Below are 26661 nucleotides of genomic sequence, written 5' to 3' on the forward strand. Positions count from 1 at the left end.
CTTCTTCCATATTGAAAATCGAAATAGCATTGACATCTAGCAAGTAATCTTTAATTTGTCTGTAAATATATTACACCGGTCATAAAATCTTATGGATCGACACAATAGGGTTTTTCTCAGGGGTGGTGTGATTGGCCCCATATCATCAGACTCAATGACATGGGACTTTGCCTCTGGGCCAGTCCTGCCCTCAGAGGGTCACACTCACCTGTAAATAGGTTATAAGTGAGAGACTGACCGTAACAACTCTTAGCAGCCCGGATTTACCTGTTTGTCTGCGTTGTGTTTCAGTGACAACAACCTCACGTCTCAAACACACACCTACAACTGAAGTAAGTGTCTTATCATTAAGTAACAGAAATTAGATATGGTTTGACTTTTTTATATAGGCAGTGTTGTATACAAGTGATTTTTGGTTTCTTTCTGGGCTTATTGTGGAGAGATTTTATGTGGACACATTTTACAATGCTGTGTGTGTGGCAGGCACAGCTGTGTGTGTGGCAGGCACAGCTGTGTGTGTGGCAGGCACAGCTGTGTGTGTGGCAGGCACAGAGGCACAGCTTTGTGTGTGGCAGGCACAGCTGTGTGTGTGGCAGGCACAGCTGTGTGTGTGTGGCAGGCACAGCTGTGTGTGTGGCAGGCACAGCTGTGTGTGTGGCAGGCACAGCTGTGAGTGTGGCAGGCACAGCTGTGTGTGTGGCAGGCACAGCTGTGTGTGTGGCAGGCACAGCTGTGTGTGTGTGGCAGGCACAGCTGTGTGTGTGGCAGGCACAGCTGTGTGTGTGGCAGGCACAGCTGTGTGTGTGGCAGGCACAGCTGTGTGTGTGTGGCAGGCACAGCTGTGTGTGTGGCAGGCACAGCTGTGTTTGTGTAAACAGGATATCTTCTTGTTTTTCACCCACACATCCAATGTGTGTAAACATGTGTCAGTGGAGCGTTTGTTACAGGTTCATCTAAACACACAAGAAACATTATTCATACACTAGTTCAATTAAACATTCATATTGTCTTTATACTCGGCTTATTATACAACAAAAGTCTAATGTTTCAATTTAAGTAAACATTTCTGAATCAGTACTTTTGATAGTGGGACCCAAACTGAGCAAATAAATGTGGTTCCACTTTATTTGGATACTCCATCTGTAGATGCTCTGTAGACTATCAGTAATATTTCATCTATCTACAACCATAACCCTAGCTCTAACCCTTACCTTAACCCTTATCCTAACCCTAGCTCTAACCCTTACCTTAACCCTTATCCTAACCCTAGCTCTAACCCTTACCTTAACCCTTATCCTAACCCTAGCTCTAACCCTTACCTTAACCCTTATCCTAACCCTAGCTCTAACCCTTACCTTAACCCTTATCCTAACCCTAGCTCTAACCCTTATCCTAACCCTAGCTCTAACCCTTACCTTAACCCTTATCCTAACCCTAGCTCTAACCCTTATCCTAACCCTAGCTCTAACCCTTACCTTAACCCTTATCCTAACCCTAGCTCTAACCCTTATCCTAACCCTAGCTCTAACCCTTACCTTAACCCTTATCCTAACCCTAGCTCTAACCCTTATCCTAACCCTAGCTCTAACCCTTACCTTAACCCTTATCCTAACCCTAGCTCTAACCCTTACCTTAAACCTTATCCTAACCCTAGCTCTAACCCTTACCTTAACCCTTATCCTAACCCTAGCTCTAACCCTTACCTTAACCCTTATCCTAACCCTAGCTCTAACCCTTACCTTAACCCTTATCCTAACCCTAGCTCTAACCCTTACCTTAACCCTTATCCTAACCCTAGCTCTAACCCTTACCTTAACCCTTATCCTAACCCTAGCTCTTAACCCCTCTTAACCTTAACCCTTATCCTAACCCTAGCTCTAACCCTTACCTTAACCCTTATCCTAACCCTAGCTCTAACCCTTACCTTAACCCTTATCCTAACCCTAGCTCTAACCCTTACCTTAACCCTTATCCTAACCCTAGCTCTAACCCTTATCCTAACCTTAACCCTTATCCTAACCCTAGCTCTAACCCTTACCTTAACCCTTATCCTAACCCTAGCTCTAACCCTTACCTTAACCCTAGCCCTTTATCCTAACCCTAGCTCTAACCCTTACCTTAACCCTTATCCTAACCCTAGCTCTAACCCTTACCTTAACCCTTATCCTAACCCTAGCTCTAACCCTTATTAACCCTAGCTCTAACCCTTAATCCTAACCCTAGCTCTAACCCTTACCTTAACCCTTAATCCTAACCCTCTAAGCTAACCCTAACCCTTATCCTAACCCTAGCTCTAACCCTTATCCTAACCCTAGCTCTAACCCTTACCTTAACCCTTATCCTAACCCTAGCTCTAACCCTTACCTTAACCCTTATCCTAACCCTAGCTCTAACCCTTACCTTAACCCTTATCCTAACCCTAGCTCTAACCCTTACCTTAACCCTTATCCTAACCCTAGCTCTAACCCTTACCTTAACCCTTATCCTAACCCTAGCTCTAACCCTTACCTTAACCCTTATCCTAACCCTAGCTCTAACCCTTACCTTAACCCTTATCCTAACCTAGCTACCTTAACCCTTATCCTAACCCTAGCTCTAACCCTTACCTTAACCCTTATCCTAACCCTAGCTCTAACCCTTACCTTAACCCTTATCCTAACCCTAAACTTAACCCTTACCCTAACCCTAGCTCTAACCCTTATCCTAACCCTAGCTCTAACCCTTACCTTAACCCTTATCCTAACCCTAGCTCTAACCCTAACCCTTACCTTAACCCTTATCCTAACCCTAGCTCTAACCCTTACCTTAACCCTTATCCTAACCCTAGCTCTAACCCTTAACCTTAACCCTTATCCTAACCCTAGCTCTAACCCTTACCTTAACCCTTATCCTAACCCTAGCTCTAACCCTTACCTTAACCCTTATCCTAACCCTAGCTCTAACCCTTACCTTAACCCTTATCCTAACCCTAGCTCTAACCCTTACCTTAACCCTTATCCTAACCCTAGCTCTAACCCTTACCTTAACCCTTATCCTAACCCTAGCTCTAACCCTTACCTTAACCCTCCTAACCCCCTTAATCCTAACCCTAGCTCTAACCCTTACCTTAACCCTTATCCTAACCCTAGCTCTAACCCTACCTTAAACCCTAACCCTAGCCTTAACCCTACCTTAATCTTATCCTAACCCTAGCTCTAACCCTTACCTTAACCCTTATCCTAACCCTAGCTCTAACCCTTACCTTAACCCTTATCCCCTAGCTCTAACCCTTACCTTAACCCTTATCCTAACCCTAGCTCTAACCCTTACCTTAACCCTTATTAACCTTAACCCTTATCCTAACCCTAGCTCTAACCCTTACCTTAACCCTTATCCTAACCCTAGCTCTAACCCTTATCCTAACCCTAGCTCTAACCCTTACCTTAACCCTTATCCTAACCCTAGCTCTAACCCTTACCTTAACCCTTATCCTAACCCTAGCTCTAACCCTTACCTTAACCCTTATCCTAACCCTAGCTCTAACCCTTACCTTAACCCTTATCCTAACCCTAGCTCTAACCCTTACCTTAACCCTTATCCTAACCCTAAACTTAACCCTTACCCTAACCCTAAACTTAACCCTTATCCTAACCCTAGCTCTAACCCTTACCTTAACCCTTATCCTAACCCTAGCTCTAACCCTTACCTTAACCCTTATCCTAACCCTAGCTCTAACCCTTACCTTAACCCTTATCCTAACCCTAGCTCTAACCCTTACCTTAACCCTTATCCTAACCCTAGCTCTAACCCTTACCTTAACCCTTACCCTAACCCTTACCTTAACCCTTATCCTAACCCTAGCTCTAACCCTTACCTTAACCCTTATCCTAACCCTAGCTCTAACCCTTATCCTAACCCTAGCTCTAACCCTTACCTTAACCCTTATCCTAACCCTAGCTACCTAACCCTTATTACCCCTCTAACCCTTATCCTAACCCTAGCTCTAACCCTACCTAACCCTTATCCTAACCTAGCTTAAACTTAACCCTTATCCTAACCCTAGCTCTAACCCTTACCTTAACCCTTATCCTAACCCTAGCTCTAACCCTTATCCTAACCCTAGCCTAACCCCTTAACCCTTATCCTAACCCTTACCTTAACCCTTATCCTAACCCTAGCTCTAACCCTTACCTTAACCCTTATCCTAACCCTAGCTCTAACCCTTACCTTAACCCTTATTATCCTAACCCTTTAACCCTTCCTAACCCTAGCTCTAACCCTTACCTTAACCCTTATCCTAACCCTAGCTCTAACCCTTACCTTAACCCTTATCCTAGCTCTAACCCTTACCTTAACCCTTATCCTAACCCTAGCTCTAACCCTTACCTTAACCCTTATCCTAACCCTAGCTCTAACCCTTACCTTAACCCTTATCCTAACCCTAGCTCTAACCCTTACCTTAACCCTTATCCTAACCCTAGCTCTAACCCTTACCTTAACCCTTATCCTAACCCTAGCTCTAACCCTTACCTTAACCCTTATCCTAGCTCTAACCCTTACCTTAACCCTTATCCTAACCCTAGCTCTAACCCTTACCTTAACCCTTATCCTAACCCTAGCTCTAACCCTACCTTAACCCTTATCCTAACCCTAGCTCTAACCCTTACCTTAACCCTTATCCTAACCCTAGCTCTAACCCTTAACCCTTATCCTAACCCTAGCTCTAATACCTTAACCCTTATCCTAACCCTAGCTCTAACCCTTACCTTAACCCTTATCCTAACCCTAGCTCTAACCCTTAACCCTAGCTCTAACCCTTACCTTAACCCTTATCCTAACCCTAGCTCTAACCCTTACCTAACCCTTATCCTAACCCTAGCTCTAACCCTTATCCTAACCCTAGCTCTAACCCTTACCTTAACCCTTATCCTAACCCCTATCCTAACCCTTCTAACCCTTACCTTAACCCTAAGCTAGCTCTAACCCTTACCTTAACCCTTATCCTAACCCTAGCTCTAACCCTTACCTTAACCCTTATCCTAACCCTAGCTCTAACCCTTTAACCCTTATCCTAACCCTAGCTCTAACCCTTACCTTAACCCTTATCTAACCCTCTAACCCTTAACCCTTATCCTAACCCTAGCTCTAACCCTTACCTTAACCCTTATCCTAACCCTAGCTCTAACCCTTACCTTAACCCTTATCCTAACCCTAGCTCTAACCCTTACCTTAACCCTTATCCTAACCCTAGCTCTAACCCTTACCTTAACCCTTATCCTAACCCTAGCTCTAACCCTTATAACCCTTATCCTAACCCTAGCTCTAACCCTTACCTTAACCCTTATCCTAACCCTAGCTCTAACCCTTACCTTAACCCTTATCCTAACCCTAGCTCTAACCTCTTACCTTAACCCTTATCCTAACCCTAGCTCTAACCCTTAATCCTAACCCTAGCTTATCCTAACCTAGCTCTAACCCTTAACCCTTATCCTAACCCTAGCTCTAACCCTTACCTTAACCCTTTAACCCTAACCCTCCTACTAACCCCTAAACCTTAACCCTCCTAACCCTAGCTTAACCCTTATCCTACCTTAACCCTTATCCTAACCCTAGCTCTAACCCTTACCTTAACCCTTATCCTAACCCTAGCTCTAACCCTTACCTTAACCCTTATCCTAACCCTAGCTCTAACCTTACCTTAACCCTTATCCTAACCCTAGCTCTAACCCTACCTTAACCCTTATCCTAACCTAGCTCTAATACCTAACCCTTATCCTAACCCTAGCTCTAACCCTTACCTTAACCCTTATCCTAACCCTAGCTCTAACCCTTATCCTAACCCTAGCTCTAACCCTTACCTTAACCCTTATCCTAACCCTAGCTCTAACCCTTACCTTAAACCTTATCCTAACCCTAGCTCTAACCCTTACCTTAACCCTTATCCTAACCCTAGCTCTAACCCTTAACCCTTATCCTAACCCTTATCCTAACCCTTATCCTAACCCTAGCTCTAACCCTTACCTTAACCCTTATCCTAACCCTAGCTCCTAACCCTTACCTTAACCCTTATCCTAACCCTTATCCTAGCTCTAACCCTTACCTTAACCCTTATCCTAACCCTAGCTCTAACCCTTACCTTAACCCTTATCCTAACCCTAGCTCTAACCCTTATCCTAACCCTAGCTCTAACCCTTACCTTAACCCTTATCCTAACCCTAGCTCTAACCCTTACCTTAACCCTTATCCTAACCCTAGCTCTAACCCTTACCTTAACCCTTATCCTAACCCTAGCTCTAACCCTTACCTTAACCCTTATCCTAACCCTAGCTTATCCTAACCCTAGCTCTAACCCTTACCTTAACCCTTATCCTAACCCTAGCTCTAACCCTTACCTTAACCCTTACCCTAACCCTTACCTTAACCCTTATCCTAACCCTAGCTCTAACCCTTACCTTAACCCTTATCCTAACCCTAGCTCTAACCCTTATCCTAACCCTAGCTCTAACCCTTACCTTAACCCTTATCCTAACCCTAGCTCTAACCCTTACCTTAACCTTATCCTAACCCTAGCTCTAACCCTTACCTTAACCCTTATCCTAACCCTAGCTCTAACCCTTACCTTAACCCTTATCCTAACCCTTACCTTAACCCTTATCCTAACCCTAGCTCTAACCCTTACCTTAACCCTTATCCTAACCCTAGCTCTAACCCTTACCCTTATCCTAACCTAGCTCTAATCCTAACTTTATCCTAACCCTAGCTCTAACCCTTACCTTAACCCTTATCCTAACCCTAGCTCTAACCCTTACCTTAACCCTTACCCTAACCCTTACCTTAACCCTTATCCTAACCCTAGCTCTAACCCTTACCTTAACCCTTATCCTAACCCTAGCTCTAACCCTTATCCTAACCCTAGCTCTAAACCTTAACCTTATCCTAACCCTAGCTCTAACCCTTACCTTAACCCTTATCCTAACCCTAGCTCTAACCCTTACCTTAACCCTTATCCTAACCCTAGCTCTAACCCTTACCTTAACCCTTATCCTAACCCTAGCTCTAACCCTTACCTTAACCCTTATCCTAACCCTAGCTCTAACCCTTACCTTAACCCTTATCCTAACCCTAGCTCTAATACCTTAAACCCTAGCTCTAACCCTTACCTAACCCTTATCCTAACCCTAGCTAACCCTTACCTTAACCCTTATCCTAACCCTAGCTCTAACCCTTACCTTAACCCTTATCCTAACCCTAGCTCTAACCCTTACCTTAACCCTTATCCTAACCCTAGCTCTAACCCTTACCTTAACCCTTATCCTAACCCTTACCTTAACCCTTACCTTAACCCTTATCCTAACCCTAGCTCTAACCCTTACCTTAACCCTTATCCTAACCCTAGCTCTAACCCTTACCTTAACCCTTATCCTAACCCTAGCTCTAACCCTTACCTTAACCCTTATCCTAACCCTAGCTCTAACCCTACCTTAACCCTTATCCTAACCCTTATCCTAACCCTAGCTCTAACCCTAACCCTTATCCTAACCCTAGCTTAACCCTTAACCCTTCCTAACCCTAGCTCTAACCCTTACCTTAACCCTTATCCCTAGCTCTAACCCTTATCCTAACCCTAGCTCTAACCCTTACCTTAACCTTATCCTAACCCTAGCTCTAATACCTAACCCTTATCCTAACCCTAGCTCTAAACCTTAACCCTTATCCTAACCCTAGCTCTAAACTTAACCCTTATCCTAACCCTAGCTCTAACCCTTACCTTAACCCTTATCCTAACCCTAACCCTCTAGCTACCTAACCCTTAACCCTAGCTCTAACCCTTAACCCTTATCCTAACCCTAGCTCTAACCCTTACCTTAACCCTTATCCTAACCCTAGCTCTAACCCTTACCTTAACCCTTATCCTAACCCTAGCTCTAACCCTTACCTTAACCCTTATCCTAACCCTAGCTCTAACCCTTACCTTAACCCTTATCCTAACCCTAGCTCTAACCCTTACCTTAACCCTTATCCTAACCCTAGCTCTAACCCTTACCTTAACCCTTATCCTAACCCTAGCTCTAACCCTTACCTTAACCCTTATCCTAACCCTAGCTCTAACCCCCTTAACCCTTATCCTAACCCTCTAATCCTAACCCTTACCCTAGCTCTAACCCTTACCTTAACCCTTATCCTAACCCTAGCTCTAACCCTTACCTTAACCCTTATCCTAACCCTAGCTCTAACCCTTACCTTAACCCTTATCCTAACCCTAGCCTAAGCTTACCTTAACCCTTATCCTAACCCTAGCTCTAACCCTTATCTTATCCTAACCCTAGCTCTAACCCTTACCTTAACCCTTATCCTAACCCTAGCTCTAACCCTCCTACCTTAACCCTTAATCCTAACCCTAGCTCTAACCCTTACCTTAACCCTTATCCTAACCCTAGCTCTAACCCTTACCTTAACCCTTATCCTAACCCCTAGCTCTAACCCTACCTTAACCCTTATCCTAACCCTAGCTCTAACCCTTAACCTTAACCCTCCTAATCCTAACCCTAACCCTAGCTCTAACCCTTACCTTAACCCTTATCCTAACCCTAGCTCTAACCCTTACCTTAACCCTTATCCTAACCCTAGCTCTAACCCTTACCTTAACCCTTATCCTAACCCTAGCTCTAACCCTTACCTTAACCCTTATCCTAACCCTTACCCTAACCCTTACCTTAACCCTTATCCTAACCCTAGCTCTAACCCTTACCTTAACCCTTATCCTAACCCTAGCTCTAACCCTTACCTTAACCCTTATCCTAACCCTAGCTCTTACCTTAACCCTTATCCTAACCCTAGCTCTAACCCTTACCTTAACCCTTATCCTAACCCTAGCTCTAACCCTAACCTTATTAACCCTTATCCTAACCCTAGCTCCTAACTTAACCCTTATCCTAACCCTAGCTCTAACCCTTACCTTCTTATCCTAACCCTAGCTACCTAACCCTTATTAACCCTAACCCTTATCCTAACCCTAGCTTATCTAACCCTCTAACCCTACCTTAACCCTTATCCTAACCCTAGCTCTAACCCTTACCTTAACCCTTATCCTAACCCTAGCTCTAACCCTTACCTTAACCCTTATCCTAACCCTAGCTCTAACCCTTACCTTAACCCTTACCTAGCTCTAACCCTTACCTTCCTAACCCTTATCCTAACCCTAGCTCTAACCCTTACCTTAACCCTTATCCTAACCCTAGCTCTAACCCTTACCTTAACCCTTATCCTAACCCTAGCTCTAACCCTACCTTAACCCTTATCCTAACCCTAGCTCTAACCCTTACCTTAACCCTTATCCTAACCCTAGCTCTAACCCTTACCTTAACCCTTATCCTAACCCTAGCTCTAACCCTTACCTTAACCCTTATCCTAAAGCTCTAACCCTTACCTTAACCCTTATCCTAACCCTAGCTCTAACCCTAACCCTTATCCTAACCTTAACCCTTACCCTTATCCTAACCCTAGCTCTAACTTACCTTAACCCTTATCCTAACCTAGCTCTAATACCTTAACCCTTATCCTAACCCTAGCTCTAACCCTTACCTTAACCCTTAGCTCTCCTAACCCTAGCTCTAACCCTTATCCTAACCCCTTAAACCCTTATCCTAACCCTAGCTCTAACCCTTACCTTAACCCTTATCCTAACCCTAGCTCTAACCCTTACCTTAACCCTTATCCTAACCCTAAACTTAACCCTTACCCTAACCCTTATCCTAACCCTAGCTCTAACCCTTACCTTAACCCTTATCCTAACCCTAAACTTAACCCTTACCCTAACCCTAAACTTAACCCTTACCCTAACCCTAAACTTAACCCTTATCCTAACCCTAAACCCTTATCCTAACCCTAAACTTAACCCTTATCCTAACCCTAAACTTAACCCTTACCCTAACCCTAAACTTAACCCTTACCCTAACCCTAAACTTAACCCTTATCCTAACCCTAAACTTAACCCTTATCCTAACCCTTACCTTAACCCTTATCCTAACCCTAAACTTAACCCTTATCCTAACCCTAAACTTAACCGTTACCCTAACCCTAAACTTAACCTTTATCCTAACCCTAAACTTAACCCTTATCCTAACCCTAAACTTAACCCTTATCCTAACCCTAAACTTAACCCTTATCCTAACCCTAAACTTAACCCTTATCCTAACCCTAAACTTAACCCTTACCCTGACGCTTCTTCTAACCGTAACCGTAATCTTAGCAAGCAATTGATAATCAACAGAGTTTGTTAATAGTATGACCATCTGTCGAGCATCTACAGATGGAAAATCTGGACTTTCCAAATAAAGTGGGACAGTAAGTTTTGTTTGGAAATTCAGTCGTGGCCAAAAGTTTTGAGAATGACACAAATATTAATTTTCACAAAGTTTGCTGCTTCAGTGTCTTTAGATATTTTTGTCAGATGTTACTATGGAATACTGAAGTAGAATTACAAGCATTTCATAAGTGTCAAAGGCTTTTATTGACAATTACATGAAGTTGATGCAGAGTCAATATTTGCAGTGTTGACCCTTCTTTTTCAAGACCTCTGCAATCTGCCCTGGCATGCTGTCAATTAACTTCTGGGCTACATCCGGACTGATGGCAGCCCATTCTTACATAATCAATGCTTGGAGTTTGTCAGAATTTGTGGGGTTTTGTTTGTCCACCTGCCTCTTGAGGATTGACCAAAAATTCTCAATGGGATTAGAGTCTGAGGAGTTTCCTGTCCATGGACCCAAAACATCAATGTTTTGTTCCCTGAGCCACTTAGATATCACTTTTGCATTATGGCAAGGTGCTCCATCATGCTGGAAAAGGCATTGTTCGTCACCAACCTGTTCCTGGATGGTTGGGAGAAGTTGCTTTTGGAGGATGTTTTGGTACCTTTCTTTATTCATGGCTGTGTTCTTAGGCAAAATAGTGAGTGAGCCCACTCCCTTGGCTGAGAAGCAACCCTACACATGAATGGTCTCAGGATGCTTTAATGTTGGCATGATACAGGACTGATGGTAGCGCTCACCTTGTCTTCTCCGGACAAGCTTTTTTCCGGATGCCCCAAACAATCAGAAAGGGGATTCATCAGAGAAAATGACTTTACCCCAGTCCTCAGCAGTCCAATCCCTGTACCTTTTCCAGAATATCAGACTGTCCCTGATGTTTTTCCTGGAGAGAAGTGGCTTCTTTGTTGCCCTTCTTGACACCAGGCCATCCTCCAAAAGTCTTCGTCTCACTGTGCGTGCAGATGCACTCACACCTGCCTGCTGCCATTCCTGAGCGAGCTCTGTACTGGTGGTGCTCCGATCCCGCAGCTGAATCAACTTTAGGAGACGGTCCTGGTGTTTGCTGGACTTTCTTGGGCACCCTGAAGCCTTCTTCACAATTGAACCTCTCTCCTTGAAGTTCTTGATGATCTGATAAATGGTTGATTTGGGTGCAATCTTACTGGCAGAAATATCCTTGACTGTGAAGCCCTTTTTGTGCAAAGCATTGATGACGGCACGTGTTTCCTTGCAGGTAACCACGGCTGACAGAGGAAGAACAATGAGCATGACTGAGTGATCTTCAGCCTTATCCTCGTCAACACTCATTTAACGAGAGAATCACTGACATGATGTCAGCTGGTCCTTTTGTGACAGGGCTGAAATACAGTGGAAATGTTTTTTGGAGATTCAGTATATTTGCATGGCAAAGAGTGACTTTGCAATTCATTACAATTCATCTGATTACTCTTCATACCATTCTGGAGTATATGCAAATCGCCATCATACAAACTGAGGCAGCAGACTTTGTGAAAATTAATATTTGTGTCATTCTCAAAACTTTTGGCCACGACTGTAGGCTATTGGAACCTGAAGATCTTTCCAAAGGTGATATTTCTTGGAAATTAATACACAGTTGCAAAACAGGAATAAAGTAAAATAGTTGTTTTGTGATGCCATTAATCAGTGGTGGAAAAGTGTCCCGTTGACACACTTGAGTAAAAGGAAAGATACCTTAATAGAAAATGACTCATGTAAAAGTGAGAGTCACCCAGTAAAATATTACTTGAGTAAAAGTATTTGGTTTGAAATATATTTAACTATCAAAAGTAAATGTATAATGAATCATGTGATGTGAAATGCAGCATCATTTGATGCTAAATGCATCATACGGGATGATTTCTGTATTTTGAAAGATACATATCTTGAAAACTTTACTGCTGACAGGCAAAGCATTTTGAAATACCAAAACATTGTTTTTGGGTGGAGTTTTCCTTTAAGCAAACTAGACGGCACCGTTTGTATGTATTTGTATTTATGGAGAGCCAGGGGCACACTCCAACACTCAGACATAATTTACAAATGAAGCATGTGTATTTAGTGAGTCCACCAGATCAGAGGCAGTAGGGATGACCGGGGATGTTCTTTTGCGTGAATTGGACCATTTTCATGACCTGCTCAGCATTCAAATGTAACTTTTGGGTGTCAGGGAAAATGTATGGAGTAAAAAATATTTTTTTTAGAAATGTAAAGACGTCAAATTAAAACTTGTCAAAAATATAAGTAGTAAAGTACAGAGTAGTACCTTAAACTATTTTTACTTACAGTGCATTCGGAAAGTACTCAGACCCCTTGACTTTTTCCACATTTTGTTACGTTACAGCCTTATTCTACAATTTATTAAATCGTTTTTTTCTCACCAATCTACACACAATACCCCATAATAACAAAGCAAAAACTGTCATGTTTTGTCTTAGATTGTCTTGTCATTTTGCTTTTCCCTCTGTTCGTTTTCACCCCTGCTGGTCTTTTTAGGTTCGTTCCCCTCTTTCTCTCTTCCTCCCTCTCTCTCTTCTCTCTATCGCTCCGTTCCTGCTCCCAGCTGTTCCTATTCCCCTAATCAATCATTTAGTCTTCCCACACCTGTTCCCTATCTTTCCCCCTGATTAGAGTCCCTATTTCTCCCCTTGTTTTCCGTTTCTGCCCTGTCGGATCCTTGTCTATTTTTCACCGTGCTGTGTCTGTGTATCGCCCTGTCGTGTCGTGTTTCCCTCAGATGCTGCGTGGTGAGCAGGTGTCTGAGTCTGCTACGTTCAAGTGCCTTCCCGAGGCAACCTGCAGTTCTTGATCGAGTCTCCAGTCTGTTCTCGTCATTACGAGTGGAATTATGCCTTATGATTGTAAATTTACTTTACTGGATTAAAGACTCTGTTTTCGCCAAGTCGCTTTTGGGTCCTCATTCACCTGCATAACAGAAGGATCCGACCAAAGAATGGACCCAGCGACTACAGACGCTCGTAACACTGCCGTCGAGATCCAAGGAGCCATGCTCGGCAGACACGAGCAGGAATTGTCTGCTGCTCGCCATGCCGTGGAGAACCTGGCCGCTCAGGTTTCCGACCTCTCTGGACAGTTCCAGAGTCTTCGTCTCGTGCCACCTGTTACTTCCTGGCCTGCCGAGCCTCCGGAACCTAGGGTTAATAACCCACCTTGCTACTCCGGGCAGCCCACGGAGTGCCGCTCCTTTCTCACCCAGTGTGATATTGTGTTCTCTCTCCAACCCAACACATACTCTAGCGAGAGAGCTCGGGTTGCTTACGTCATTTCACTCCTTACTGGCCGGGCTCGAGAGTGGGGCACAGCTATCTGGGAGGCAAGGGCTGATTGTTCAAACAATTACCTGAACTTTAAAGAGGAGATGATTCGGGTTTTTGACCGTTCAGTTTTTGGTAGGGAGGCTTCTAGGGCCCTGGCTTCCCTATGCCAAGGTGATCGATCCATAACGGATTACTCTATAGAGTTTCGCACTCTTGCTGCCTCTAGTGACTGGAACGAGCCGGCGCTGCTCGCTCGTTTTCTGGAGGGACTCCACGCAGTGGTTAAAGATGAGATTCTCTCTCGGGAGGTTCCTTCCAGTGTGGACTCTTTGATTGCTCTCGCCATCCGCATAGAACGACGGGTAGATCTTCGTCACCAAGCTCGTGGAAGAGAGCTCGCGTCAACGGTGTTTCCCTGCTCCGCATCGCAACCATCTCCCTCCTCTGGCTCAGAGACTGAGCCCATGCAGCTGGGAGGTATTCGCATCTCGACTAAGGAGAGGGAACGGAGGATCACCAACCGCCTGTGCCTCTATTGCGGATTTGATGGACATTTTGTCAATTCATGTCCAGTAAAGGCCAGAGCTCATCAGTAAGCGGAGGGCTACTGGTGAGCGCTACTACTCAGGTCTCTTCATCTAGATCCTGTACTACTATGTCGGTCCATCTACGCTGGACCGGTTCGGGTGCTACATGCAGTGCCTTGATTGACTCTGGGGCTGAGGGTTGTTTCATGGACGAAGCATGGGCTCGGAAACATGACATTCCTTTCAGACAGTTAGACAAGCCTACGCCCATGTTTGCCTTAGATGGTAGTCATCTTCCCAGTATCAGATTTGAGACACTACCTTTAACTCTCACAGTATCTGGTAACCACAGTGAGACTATTTCTTTTTTGATTTTTCGTTCACCTTTTACACCTGTTGTTTTGGGTCATCCCTGGCTAGTATGTCATAATCCTTCTATTAATTGGTCTAGTAATTCTATCCTATCCTGGAACGTTTCTTGTCATGTGAAGTGTTTAATGTCTGCCATCCCTCCCATTTCTTCTGTCCCCACTTCTCAGGAGGAACCTGGCGATTTGACAGGAGTGCCGGAGGAATATCATGATCTGCGCACGGTCTTCAGTCGGTCCCGAGCCAACTCCCTTCCTCCTCACCGGTCGTATGATTGTAGTATTGATCTCCTTCCGGGGACCACTCCTCCTCGGGGTAGACTATACTCTCTGTCGGCTCCCGAACGTAAGGCTCTCGAGGATTATTTATCTGTGTCTCTTGACGCCGGTACCTTAGTGCCTTCTTCCTCTCCGGCCGGGGCGGGGTTCTTTTTTGTTAAGAAGAAGGACGGTACTCTGCGCCCCTGCGTGGATTATCGAGGGCTGAATGACATAACGGTTAAGAATCGTTATCCGCTTCCCCTTATGTCATCAGCCTTCGAGATTCTGCAGGGAGCCAGGTGCTTTACTAAGCTGGACCTTCGTAACGCTTACCATCTCGTGCGCATCAGAGAGGGGGACGAGTGGAAAACGGCGTTTAACACTCCGTTAGGGCATTTTGAGTACCGGGTTCTGCCGTTTGGTCTCGCCAATGCGCCAGCTGTTTTTCAGGCATTAGTTAATGATGTTCTGAGAGACATGCTGAACATCTTTGTTTTTGTCTATCTTGACGATATCCTGATTTTTTCACCGTCACTCGAGATTCATGTTCAGCACGTTCGACGTGTTCTACAGCGCCTTTTAGAGAATTGTCTCTACGTGAAGGCTGAGAAGTGCTCTTTTCATGTCTCCTCCGTTACTTTTCTCGGTTCCGTTATTTCCGCTGAAGGCATTCAGATGGATTCCGCTAAGGTCCAAGCTGTCAGTGATTGGCCCGTTCCAAGGTCACGTGTCGAGTTGCAGCGCTTTTTAGGTTTCGCTAATTTCTATCGGCGTTTCATTCGTAATTTCGGTCAAGTTGCTGCCCCTCTCACAGCTCTTACTTCTGTCAAGACGTGTTTTAAGTGGTCCGGTTCCGCCCAGGGAGCTTTTGATCTTCTAAAAGAACGTTTTACGTCCGCTCCTATCCTCGTTACTCCTGACGTCACTAGACAATTCATTGTCGAGGTTGACGCTTCAGAGGTAGGCGTGGGAGCCATTCTATCCCAGCGCTTCCAGTCTGACGATAAGGTTCATCCTTGCGCTTATTTTTCTCATCGCCTGTCGCCATCTGAACGCAACTATGATGTGGGTAACCGCGAACTGCTCGCCATCCGCTTAGCCCTTGGCGAATGGCGACAGTGGTTGGAGGGGGCGACCGTTCCTTTGTCGTTTGGACAGACCATAAGAACCTTGAGTACATCCGTTCTGCCAAACGACTTAATGCCCGTCAAGCTCGTTGGGCGTTGTTTTTCGCTCGTTTCGAGTTTGTGATTTCTTACCGTCCGGGTAGCAAAAACACCAAGCCTGATGCCTTATCCCGTCTGTTTAGTTCTTCTGTGGCTTCTACTGATCCCGAGGGGATTCTTCCTTATGGGCGTGTTGTCGGGTTGACAGTCTGGGGAATTGAAAGACAGGTTAAGCAAGCACTCACGCACACTGCGTCGCCGCGCGCTTGTCCTAGTAACCTCCTTTTCGTTCCTGTTTCCACTCGTCTGGCTGTTCTTCAGTGGGCTCACTCTGCCAAGTTAGCTGGTCATCCCGGTGTTCGAGGCACTCTTGCGTCTATTCGCCAGCGCTTTTGGTGGCCGACTCAGGAGCGTGACACGCGCCGTTTCGTGGCTGCTTGTTCGGACTGCGCGCAGACTAAGTCGGGTAACTCTCCTCCTGCCGGTCGTCTCAGACCGCTCCCCATTCCTTCTCGACCATGGTCTCACATCGCCCTAGACTTCATTACCGGTCTGCCTTTGTCTGCGGGGAAGACTGTGATTCTTACGGTTGTCGATAGGTTCTCTAAGGCGGCACATTTCATTCCCCTCGCTAAACTTCCTTCCGCTAAGGAGACGGCACAAATCATCATCGAGAATGTGTTCAGAATTCATGGCCTCCCGTTAGACGCCGTTTCAGACAGAGGCCCGCAATTCACGTCACAGTTTTGGAGGGAGTTCTGTCGTTTGATTGGTGCGTCCGTCAGTCTCTCTTCCGGGTTTCATCCCCAGTCTAACGGTCAAGCAGAGAGGGCCAATCAGACGATTGGTCGCATACTACGCAGCCTTTCTTTCAGAAACCCTGCGTCTTGGGCAGAACAGCTCCCTGGGCAGAATACGCTCACAACTCGCTTCCTTCGTCTGCTACCGGGTTATCTCCGTTTCAGAGTAGTCTGGGTTACCAGCCTCCTCTGTTCTCATCCCAGCTTGCCGAGTCCAGCGTTCCCTCCGCTCAAGCGTTTGTCCAACGTTGTGAGCGCACCTGGAGGAGGGTGAGGTCTGCACTTTGCCGTTACAGGGCACAGACTGTGAGAGCCGCCAATAAACGTAGGATTAAGAGTCCAAGGTATTGTTGCGGCCAGAGAGTGTGGCTTTCCACTCGCAACCTTCCTCTTACGACAGCTTCTCGTAAGTTGACTCCGCGGTTCATTGGTCCGTTCCGTGTCTCCCAGGTCGTCAATCCTGTCGCTGTGCGACTGCTTCTTCCGCGACATCTTCGTCGCGTCCATCCTGTCTTCCATGTCTCCTGTGTCAAGCCCTTTCTTCGCACCCCGTTCGTCTTCCCTCCCCCCTCCCGTCCTTGTCGAGAGCGCACCTATTTACAAGGTACGTAGGATCATGGACATGCGTTCTCGGGGACGGGGTCACCAATACTTAGTGGATTGGGAGGGTTACGGTCCTGAGGAGAGGAGTTGGGTTCCGTCTCGGGACGTGCTGGACCGTTCACTTATTGATGATTTCCTCCGTTGCCGCCAGGATTCCTCCTCGAGTGCGCCGGGAGGCGCTCGGTGAGTGGGGGGGTACTGTCATGTTTTGTCTTAGATTGTCTTGTCATTTTGCTTTTCCCTCTGTTCGTTTTCCCCCCTGCTGGTCTTTTTAGGTTCGTTCCCCTCTTTCTCTCTTCCTCCCTCTCTCTCTTCTCTCTATCGCTCCGTTCCTGCTCCCAGCTGTTCCTATTCCCCTAATCAATCATTTAGTCTTCCCACACCTGTTCCCTATCTTTCCCCCTGATTAGAGTCCCTATTTCTCCCCTTGTTTTCCGTTTCTGCCCTGTCGGATCCTTGTCTATTGTTCACCGTGCTGTGTCTGTGTATCGCCCTGTCGTGTCGTGTTTCCCTCAGATGCTGCGTGGTGAGCAGGTGTCTGAGTCTGCTACGTTCAAGTGCCTTCCCGAGGCAACCTGCAGTTCTTGATCGAGTCTCCAGTCTGTTCTCGTCATTATGAGTGGAATTATGCCTTATGATTGTAAATTTACTTTACTGGATTAAAGACTCTGTTTCCGCCAAGTCGCTTTTGGGTCCTCATTCACCTGCATAACAAAAACAGGTTTTTAGAAATAAAAAATAAAAATTTACATACAGTAAGTGTTCAGACCCTTTGTTATGAGACTCAAAATTGAGCTCAGATGCATCCTGTTTCCATTGATCATCCTTGAGATGTTTCTACAACTTGATTGGAGTCCACCTGTAGTAAATTCAACTGACTGGACATGATTTGGAAAGGCACACACCGGTCTATATAAGGTCCCACAGTTGACAGTACATGTCATAGCAAAAACCAAGACATGAGGTTGAAGGAATTGTTCGTAGAGCTCTGAAACAGGATTGTGTCGAGGCACAGATATGGGGAAGGGTACCCAAGAACACAGTGGCCTCCATCATTCTTAAATGGAAGAAGTTTGGAACCACCAAGACTCTTCCTAGAGCTGGACACCTGGCCAAACTGAGCAATAGGGGGAGAAGGGCCTTGATCAGGGAGGTGACCGAGATCCTGATGGTCACTGACAGAGCTCCAGAGTTCCTCTGTGGAGACGGGAGAACCTTCCAGAATCAGGCTTTTATGGTATAGTGGCCAGACAGAAGCCACTCCTCAGTAAAAGGCACATGATAGGCCACTTGGAGTTTGCCAAAAGGAACGTAAAGGACTCTCAGACCATGAGAAACAACATTCTCTGGTCTGATGAAACCAAGATTGACCTCTTCTGCCTAAATGCCAAGCGTCACGTCTGGAGGAAACCTGGCACCATCCCTACAGTGAAGCATGGTGGTGGCAGCATCATGCTGTGGGGATGTTTTTCAGCACCAGGGACTGGGAGACTATTCAGGATCGAAGGAAAGATGAACGGAGCAAAGTAGAGAGAGAGATCCTTGATGAAATCCTGCTCCAGAGCGCTCAGGACCTCAGACTGGGGCGAAGGTTCACCTTCTAACAGGACAATGACCCTAATCACACAGCCAAGACAACGCAGGAGTGGCGTCGGGACAAGACTCTGAATGTCCTTTAGTGACCCAGCCAGAGCCCTGACTTGAACCCGATCTAACATCTCCGTAGAGACCTGAAAATAGCTGTGCAGCGACACTCCCCATCCAACCTGACAGAGGTTGAGAGAATCTGCAGAGAAGAATGGGAGAAACTCCCCAAATTGAGAAGACTCAAGGCTGTATTTGCTGCCAAAGGTGCTTCAGAAAGTACTGAGTAAAGGTTCTGAATACTTATGTAAATGTGATATTTCTCATTTTTCATTTGTAAAACATTTGCACAAAAAAAATCTAAAACCCTGTTTTTGCTTTGTCATTATGGGGTGTTTATGTGTGTAGATGAGGGGGGGAAACAATTTTATGTAAAGTGACAAAATGTGGAAAAATTCAAGAGGTTTGAATCATTTCCAAAGGCTCTGTAAGTACTTTACATCACTGCCATTAATGATTATAAACCAGAGATAGCATAAGTGTTCAGACTCAATAAAGTCATAAATCCACTAGATGAAACACTTTTTCAAATATATTTTATTACATATGTTTAAAGGTAGACTTTGCTCTCACACAGTCAAACACAGTATCAGTATGTGCAGTATGTGCAGGGGTTCTCTTCATGCTGTTCACTGGGTGGTAGCCACGGGACCAAAACAGCAGAGAAGTTGAGCCTCATGCGTCACCCTGTTAGTTGTTGTGGTAATGTACCCAATAAATAGTTTCCTTTCTGCATCACCATCATATCGATGAGTCTACCTATGAAGGACAGCATTGTAACTATAATGCAATTAAAGGACATGGAAGCATGGTCATACATCTACAATTAGAATATCAACAATTATCTTAAATATTTAGAAGTCATACTTTTGAGTGCTGTACATATGCAATAATCAGAACTAAATGTCTTATCTCTGCTCACTGGTCACCATAGCAGCACCCACCCGTAGCAAGCGCTCCAGCAGGTATATTTCACTGGTCGCCCCCAAAGCCAATTCCTCCTTTGGCCGCCTTTCCTTCCATTTCTCTGCTGCTAATGACTGTAACGAATTGCAAAAATCACTGAAGCTGGAGACCCATATCTCCCTCACTAGCTTTAAGCTGTCATAGCAGCTCACAGATCACTGCACCTGTACATAGCCCATCTGTAAATAGCCCATCCAACTACCTCATCCCCATACTGTTATTTATTTTTTAGCTCCTTTGCACCCCAGTATCTCTACTTGCACATCTATCACTCCAGTGTTTAATTGCTAAATTGTAATTATTTCGCCACTATGGCCTATTTATTGCCTTACCTCCCTCATCTAACCTCATTTGCACATGCTGTATATAGACTTTTTTTCTCTATTGTGTTATTGACTGTATGTTTGTTTATTGCATGTGTAACTCTGTGTTGTTGTTTGTGTCGCACTGCTTTGCTTTATCTTGGCCAGGTCGCAGTTGTAAATGAGAACTTGTTCTCAACTGGCCTACCTGGTTAAATAAAGGTGTTCTCAACTGGCCTACCTGGTTAAATAAAGGTGTTCTCAACTGGCCTACCTGGTTAAATAAAGGTGTTCTCAACTGGCCTACCTGGTTAAATAAAGGTGAAATAAATAAAAAACAATTAAAAAGAGAGAGTTCAGCCAAATTTAAAAAAGACCCTGTAAACCTGGGGTGTCAAACTCATTCCGTGGAGGGCCTAGTGTCTGCTAGTTTTTGTTTTTTTCCTTTCAATTAAGACCTAGACAACCAGGTGAGGGGAGTTCCATACTCATCCGTGACCTTAATTCATCAATCAAGTACAAGGGAAAACCCACAGACAATCGTGGATTGAGCTTGACACTTCCTGTAAACAGTCTATGGACAAAGTATGACAGCAATCAATCAATGCGTTGCTTTTGTTTACCTGACCACTATTTACTAACTTCTTAGCTTTTGTGGCACAAATCCAATGCAAGTCAATTGTCTTGATATTAGCATTTTTTACTGGGTAAGGATACCAGTATTTATTTAGGTAAATATCCCTTTTAACATGTCATTGTATATATTAGTGGGAGTTTGTTTGGTGAGATTGTTTGTGCAGTCAAGAAAAACAAAAATGCTGCAATAAAAGGGTAAACTGTTATTGGAGAACGTAAGGCCTTCGAGTAAGCTGCATTTCTACGTACCCAGTGTCAGGTGAACTGGTGGGTACCATTTTTATGTCTGTGCGTGCAGTATTAAGAAAGTTAGAGGTAGTTTGGCGAGCCAATGCTAGCTAGTGTTAGCGCAATGACTAGAAGTCTGCAGGTATGGTAGCGTACGCTAGCGCGAGAGACGTCATAGTGCACGCAGAGACATTAATATGGTTCATCTGACCCTGGGTACGTAGAAAAACAACCTACTTGCCAGAATCTAGTTGTATCCCTGTAAAGATGGACTTTTATGGAAACATTTAGAGGAGAATGCTATTCGTGGTAAATGCAGGATAATAATTTATCCTCAAAGTCAAAAGAGCTTAATAACAACACAGAGCTCAGGGTTACAGTTAATGACCCAATACAATTATTCTCGATGCAGGGAAAGAGAAGTTGGAACGGACTCTAGACTGACAGTGTTTAAATATTCAGTTGCTTTATGAATTGGCACCTTGATTGCGATATAATGGCACCGGTTAGCTGACTAATAATTAATATAGTCACCAGGTTAGCGCAATCATTTAAAGTCTGATGAAAACACTGTAGGTGTGAAGAAAGGAATAAGTGCTGAGTATTTAACGGAAGGCATAGTTAGCTGTTTTGAAGGTGTAACTTGTAAGTAAAAAAATGTAGTAAGTAAAAACAAACAATCTACAAAGTAAATATTATAATGATGCTTGACACAGAAACACAGGTTTTAGTGGTATTCTCAGTTCAGTGTATCATCCACCTTAAGTAATCTTAAATTGTAGCAGTTTTAAATAGACATGTACATTGTCCTCTGTGTTCCATTGTTCTGGGGCGGAGCAGGGTAAAATATTTTAATCAGACAGGCCAAGTCTGTCTAATTAAAATGAGGTACTTTCCTGGTAAGAAAAAAATTATGATCTCTTTCCCCACCCAGCCTAAATCCTAGTTGAATCTTTATAGATGTGTTCTGATAATGCCCCGATATAGATCAAAGGGTGAAAGGATCAATACTTGGACTAGGTGAGGGATTTAAGGTCTATTTCCTTGGTTACTGTTGATCTGTGAGGTATAACAGAATCCGTACTAGGTCAGTAAGATGGTGAAACTAAACAAGGAAAGGTTGTATAAGGCTTGTTTTTTTAACCAGAAAACTCTTCAATGTTTACATTGAGAGTCACTAGATCAAGTTTGAGGGCACAATGAAGAAGGTTCCAGTTTTTCAAAGTAGGCCGTCTAGAGAAACCTGCAATGAAGGAAAGTACAACTTTGACGTTAAACATGACGTTAAACATTTGTTGCCAATGGGAATAGACAATGTATGTGTTATGGTTGTATAGCATGTTAGGACAAATGAATGGAACTTTCTGGACGACTAGTGAAGCGAACACAAAGGAAGGAAAAACCCAGAAGTCTCTCTCCTTTTGGCTGTATTGGTTACAGCAATTATATTGCACATGGAGTTTCACAAAGGCATGTTCATTTGACATCTGATTTTGCCTTTCATTTTGACTCATCCTGTCTTCATTTCTGTAAAATTATGGAAAATATTTATTGAAATGAATGAATGTGGCTATTATTTGGACTATCATTAAATGTAATCGCACAGCTTCTTACTGTGTTCCCCCTAGCAAATCACAGTTCTCGTAAATAATCAGCCAACAAGATAATGTGTTTTCACAGCATGGGCATGACATTGTCACGGTCATTCAGGTGCTGATAGCCTCGGGCAAGGTGTGACCTAGCCTGTTTCTTCAAACATGGAGGGTTCCCTTCAACAAACACAGGAACCTGATGACATTAAGCTGGCTTGTAATGGAGATGGTCTCTCACCAATAACATCCTTTCCTCACCTAAACCCTTGTAAAAAGAGACTAAACTAGACCAAATAAAAACGCTTTACTTTATGTGTACTTCTACCTATAGGACTGTGTACAGTATATATTGTTTTTTGTTTTACTAATCACACTAACCTCACAAATATATATATTTTTCAGGGGGAGGCACGACACAAGAGCCCTTGTTAAAATGAGTCCAGGCATGGACCAGCAGCAGTGTATCATTGATACCCAACACATCACGACACACACCATGGGCAGAGGAGATCTTGGCCGGGGGGAGGGGGAGAAAAAGCTGCGCTACATGCTGAAGGACGGTAGCTGCCCCGTGGTGTTCCACCAGTCCCCGGGCCAGTGGAGCTTCTTCCTAGCCGACATCTTCACCACACTGGTGGAGCTCCGCTGGAGGGTCATGCTCCTCATCTTCTGCCTCTCCTACATCCTCTCCTGGCTCTTCTTCAGCGTCCTCTACTTCCTGATCGCCTACGTCCACAAAGACCTGGAGGACCATGACACGGCTCCGTGTGTGGCGAACGTCCGCAGTTTCACTTCCGCCTTCCTGTACTCCATGTCGACCCAGGCAACTATCGGCTATGGCTTCCGGGTGATGACGGAGAACTGCATGGTGGCCATCGTGGTGGTGACTATCCAGGCCCTGATGAGTTGCTTCATCGACACAGTCGTCATTGGCATCACTGTGGCCAAAATGGCGTGCGCGAGCAAGAGAGCGCAGACAGTGGGCTTCAGCAACTCCGCCGTGGTCAACGCGCGCAACGGCGCCCTGTGCCTTGTGTGGCGTATCGCCGACTTCCGCAGGAACCACATCCTGGAAGGCACCGCCCGGGCGCAGCTGGTCCGCACCATGAAGCACCCCTCTGGGATGATCTCCGTGACCTACCAGGACCTAGACATCCAGAGTAGACACCTCATCCTGGCCACCCCGGCCAGCATCGTTCACAAGCTGGAGCCTGGAAGCCCCCTCTACAGCCTGGGACCGGACAGCCTGGCGGAGGAGGACTTTGACCTGGTAGTGTCCTTCACCTACACCGGTGACTCCACAGGCATCCTGCACCAGACACGCACGTCTTACAGCCCGGCAGACATCCGCTGGGGCCAGCGCTTCCAGGACATGGTGCAGGTGGGGAGGAGGCACTACAAGGTAGACTATGCCCTGTTTCATCAGACCACCTGGGTGCAGACACCCATGGTCAGCGCCCAGGAGAGTGACAGGGGGAGACCGCCGACAACGGAGTCTATCGTCCAATCGCAGCGGCCGTTTGTGAGATCGAGCAGGAAATTCCGGAGGTCCTTGGCTGATGTCAGTGAGGAGGTGGTTCAGGAGGCGTGGCTCTGATGACGCTGTGATAATCCCAAAACAGCAGAGACAGATAACTACACTGTTACATTATGGTTATATAGTACATTATCACACAGGACTTCAGGAAAGGACTTGAGTAAGTGTAATAGGGTAGTTTCATTGTAAATAACTATTTTATATCATATTTTATACTCCTTTGTTATATCCTTTATGAATGTAATAATTGAACTAAATGTGATGAAATAAATAAACAAAGCGTACGTTGTTGAAGTCACATCTGACGTCCAAAAGGCCTCATTTCAACGTCTTTGTTGTGATCGACAGACTGCACCAAATTTAAAATAAATATACTTTTTTTCTGATGTGATGTTCGTAAAGTTTTATTCAAATACAAAAATACCTCCCATGTTTCTTTAGTGAAAAGTCAAAAAGATGAAGATTGATTATTGTGCATTGTAGTGAAGTCATATGCAATATATTTACAGTTCCATTCTAAATCATGTGTTTAATTCAACCTGCATCACATTCTACACTGGGGTTAAATCACAGAGCTGTTCCTTATCACTGACGACTGCGGCCAGTACCTCTATATCACCACCTTGTGTTCAGTGTGTGTTCAGTGTGTGTGTGTGTGTGTGTGTGTGTGTGTGTGTGTGTGTGTGTGTGTGTGTGTGTGTGTGTGTGTGTGTGTGTGTGTGTGTGTGTGTGTGTGTGTGTGTGTGTGTGTGTGTGTGTGTGTGTGTGTGTGTGTGTGTGTGTGTGCTGTACTGTAGACAACTATACTCAAACAAGTATATGAGATGACCTAATAAACGGATTACTTAGTGTAAGGTTGATTAAAATAATGTATATATTTTTTATATTATTATAACAAAATTGTAGTATTATTTTTAATAGCCCTTTTATCAGTCTTATTATTATCGTGTGCGCGCATGGGCTTTGAACATGATGAACTATTTGATGCTGGAGTCCAAACAAGCGCTGTAGCTTTCTATTGGTCGACTACAACGACAGGGCGGGGAATAGGCACATGTGTTTTCAAAGTCCGCCCGTGCAAAGCAAAGTATCTTCTTCAGCTGAAGAGGTTGATGGCAGTGATTACGATGTCTATCCGGATATCAAATATGAACGGTGGAACCCAAATATGGATATTAACGCAAAAACCTACCTGGATGCATGGAATGTATTAGAATAAATTACCGCTGATTTGCCCTCGAAAGATCAACAGGTAAACCATGTCCCGTTACTTCGTTCTAACGGTGTAGTCTACGTGGGAATAACGGTGCAACCGTGAATAACGAGTCTTCTGTATAATGTTAGCCTACAAATTGAACCGGACATACACTACTTTATTTCTACAAAGAGTGATCATCTAAAATATAACCAGAGGCCTTGACAGTGTTCAAGCAAAAATATTGTTATGTGTTTCAGTTTTACTATTTTGATGAGGCTGTCTCATATTTATAGTGTTCAACAATCACTTTTTTTCGATATACTTCAGAGAGTTAGGGAGTTAATGAAGTATTCGGTGGGTTGTAGGCTACTAGTTGTGTGGGTATCGATGCGTCAGCGAGATTCAAGTATGTTTAATTTAAGCTACTCATATCCAATGAAAAGCCGAGGTAATGCTCCCTCATCAGTTGGAAAGTGTTTTGACTTGACAACGAAACATAAACCGTGACTTTCTTCCTTCCACCTGTCACGCAGAGAAAAAAGGAGCCTGTAGGCCAGCTCAGGTTGATATGATTATGCCCAGTAGCCTACACCCATTGCTTCAGAAAATAAATACATAAATATATATATAATTAATTGAACAGTGATTATTCATCGCTGTTTCTTATAGTGTGTTTCTGTATTTGATTATTCAATTGGCCGTAATAGACCTATGCATGAATTAATGACAGTCGGCCTAGCCTACCTAAATATATTAACCTGCACTTATTTTATTATGATCCAAATTTAAAGTTAGACTAGGAAAAATATTTCTCTCAAACATGTTAATTCTGACTACCCTGATTCAAAACAATGAATTAAAGCCAACTGTCAACCCTGACATCCCATAGTAGCAGGTCATTCCATAATGAATGGTGCTGCAGTGCTGCTGAATATTGGATAGAAATGATTGATCTATTCTTTGCAATAATATATCTTTTTTTAAAGGAGCAGGTTTATGTAACCAGTTTCCATCTGTCTCAGCTGGTCCTAATTGCACGCAGGCAAAATAAACAGTTGCAGTCTGTGTGGTGCAGCTAAGCCCAGTGCACACAGTCACACTCTGATGACCTGGTTAGATAAGGGTTGATGTGGAATCTAATGAATGGACTTCACAATGACACATTTCATTTGAGGAAACAGATTGGGCGTAACTGAGGCGTGCTGTTTGTTGATTTCCAGCCCAGTCTTATTTGTTGTCCCTGACTTT

General features: G+C 44.5%; 1 protein-coding gene across 3 annotated transcripts; it reads left to right on the plus strand.

The window, feature by feature from the left end:
- Positions 1-179: 179 nt before the first annotated feature.
- LOC124027352 (inward rectifier potassium channel 16-like) lies at positions 180-24601 on the plus strand. Of its 3 annotated transcripts, none has more exons than XM_046339797.1 (2): positions 180-332; positions 23081-24601. In XM_046339797.1, the coding sequence occupies exon 2, from the start codon at positions 23112-23114 to the stop codon at positions 24273-24275; it is 1164 nt and encodes a 387-aa protein (XP_046195753.1). In that variant the 5' UTR covers positions 180-332; positions 23081-23111; the 3' UTR covers positions 24276-24601. The 3 variants fall into 3 exon arrangements, with proteins under 3 accessions (XP_046195753.1, XP_046195754.1, XP_046195755.1); XM_046339798.1 differs by lacking the exon at positions 180-332 and adding an exon at positions 11552-11876; XM_046339799.1 differs by lacking the exon at positions 180-332 and adding an exon at positions 20641-20929.
- Positions 24602-26661: the final 2060 nt, after the last annotated feature.

The sequence above is a fragment of the Oncorhynchus gorbuscha genome, unplaced genomic scaffold, assembly GCF_021184085.1.
Source record: "Oncorhynchus gorbuscha isolate QuinsamMale2020 ecotype Even-year unplaced genomic scaffold, OgorEven_v1.0 Un_scaffold_3130, whole genome shotgun sequence".
Lineage (NCBI taxonomy): Eukaryota > Metazoa > Chordata > Actinopteri > Salmoniformes > Salmonidae > Oncorhynchus > Oncorhynchus gorbuscha.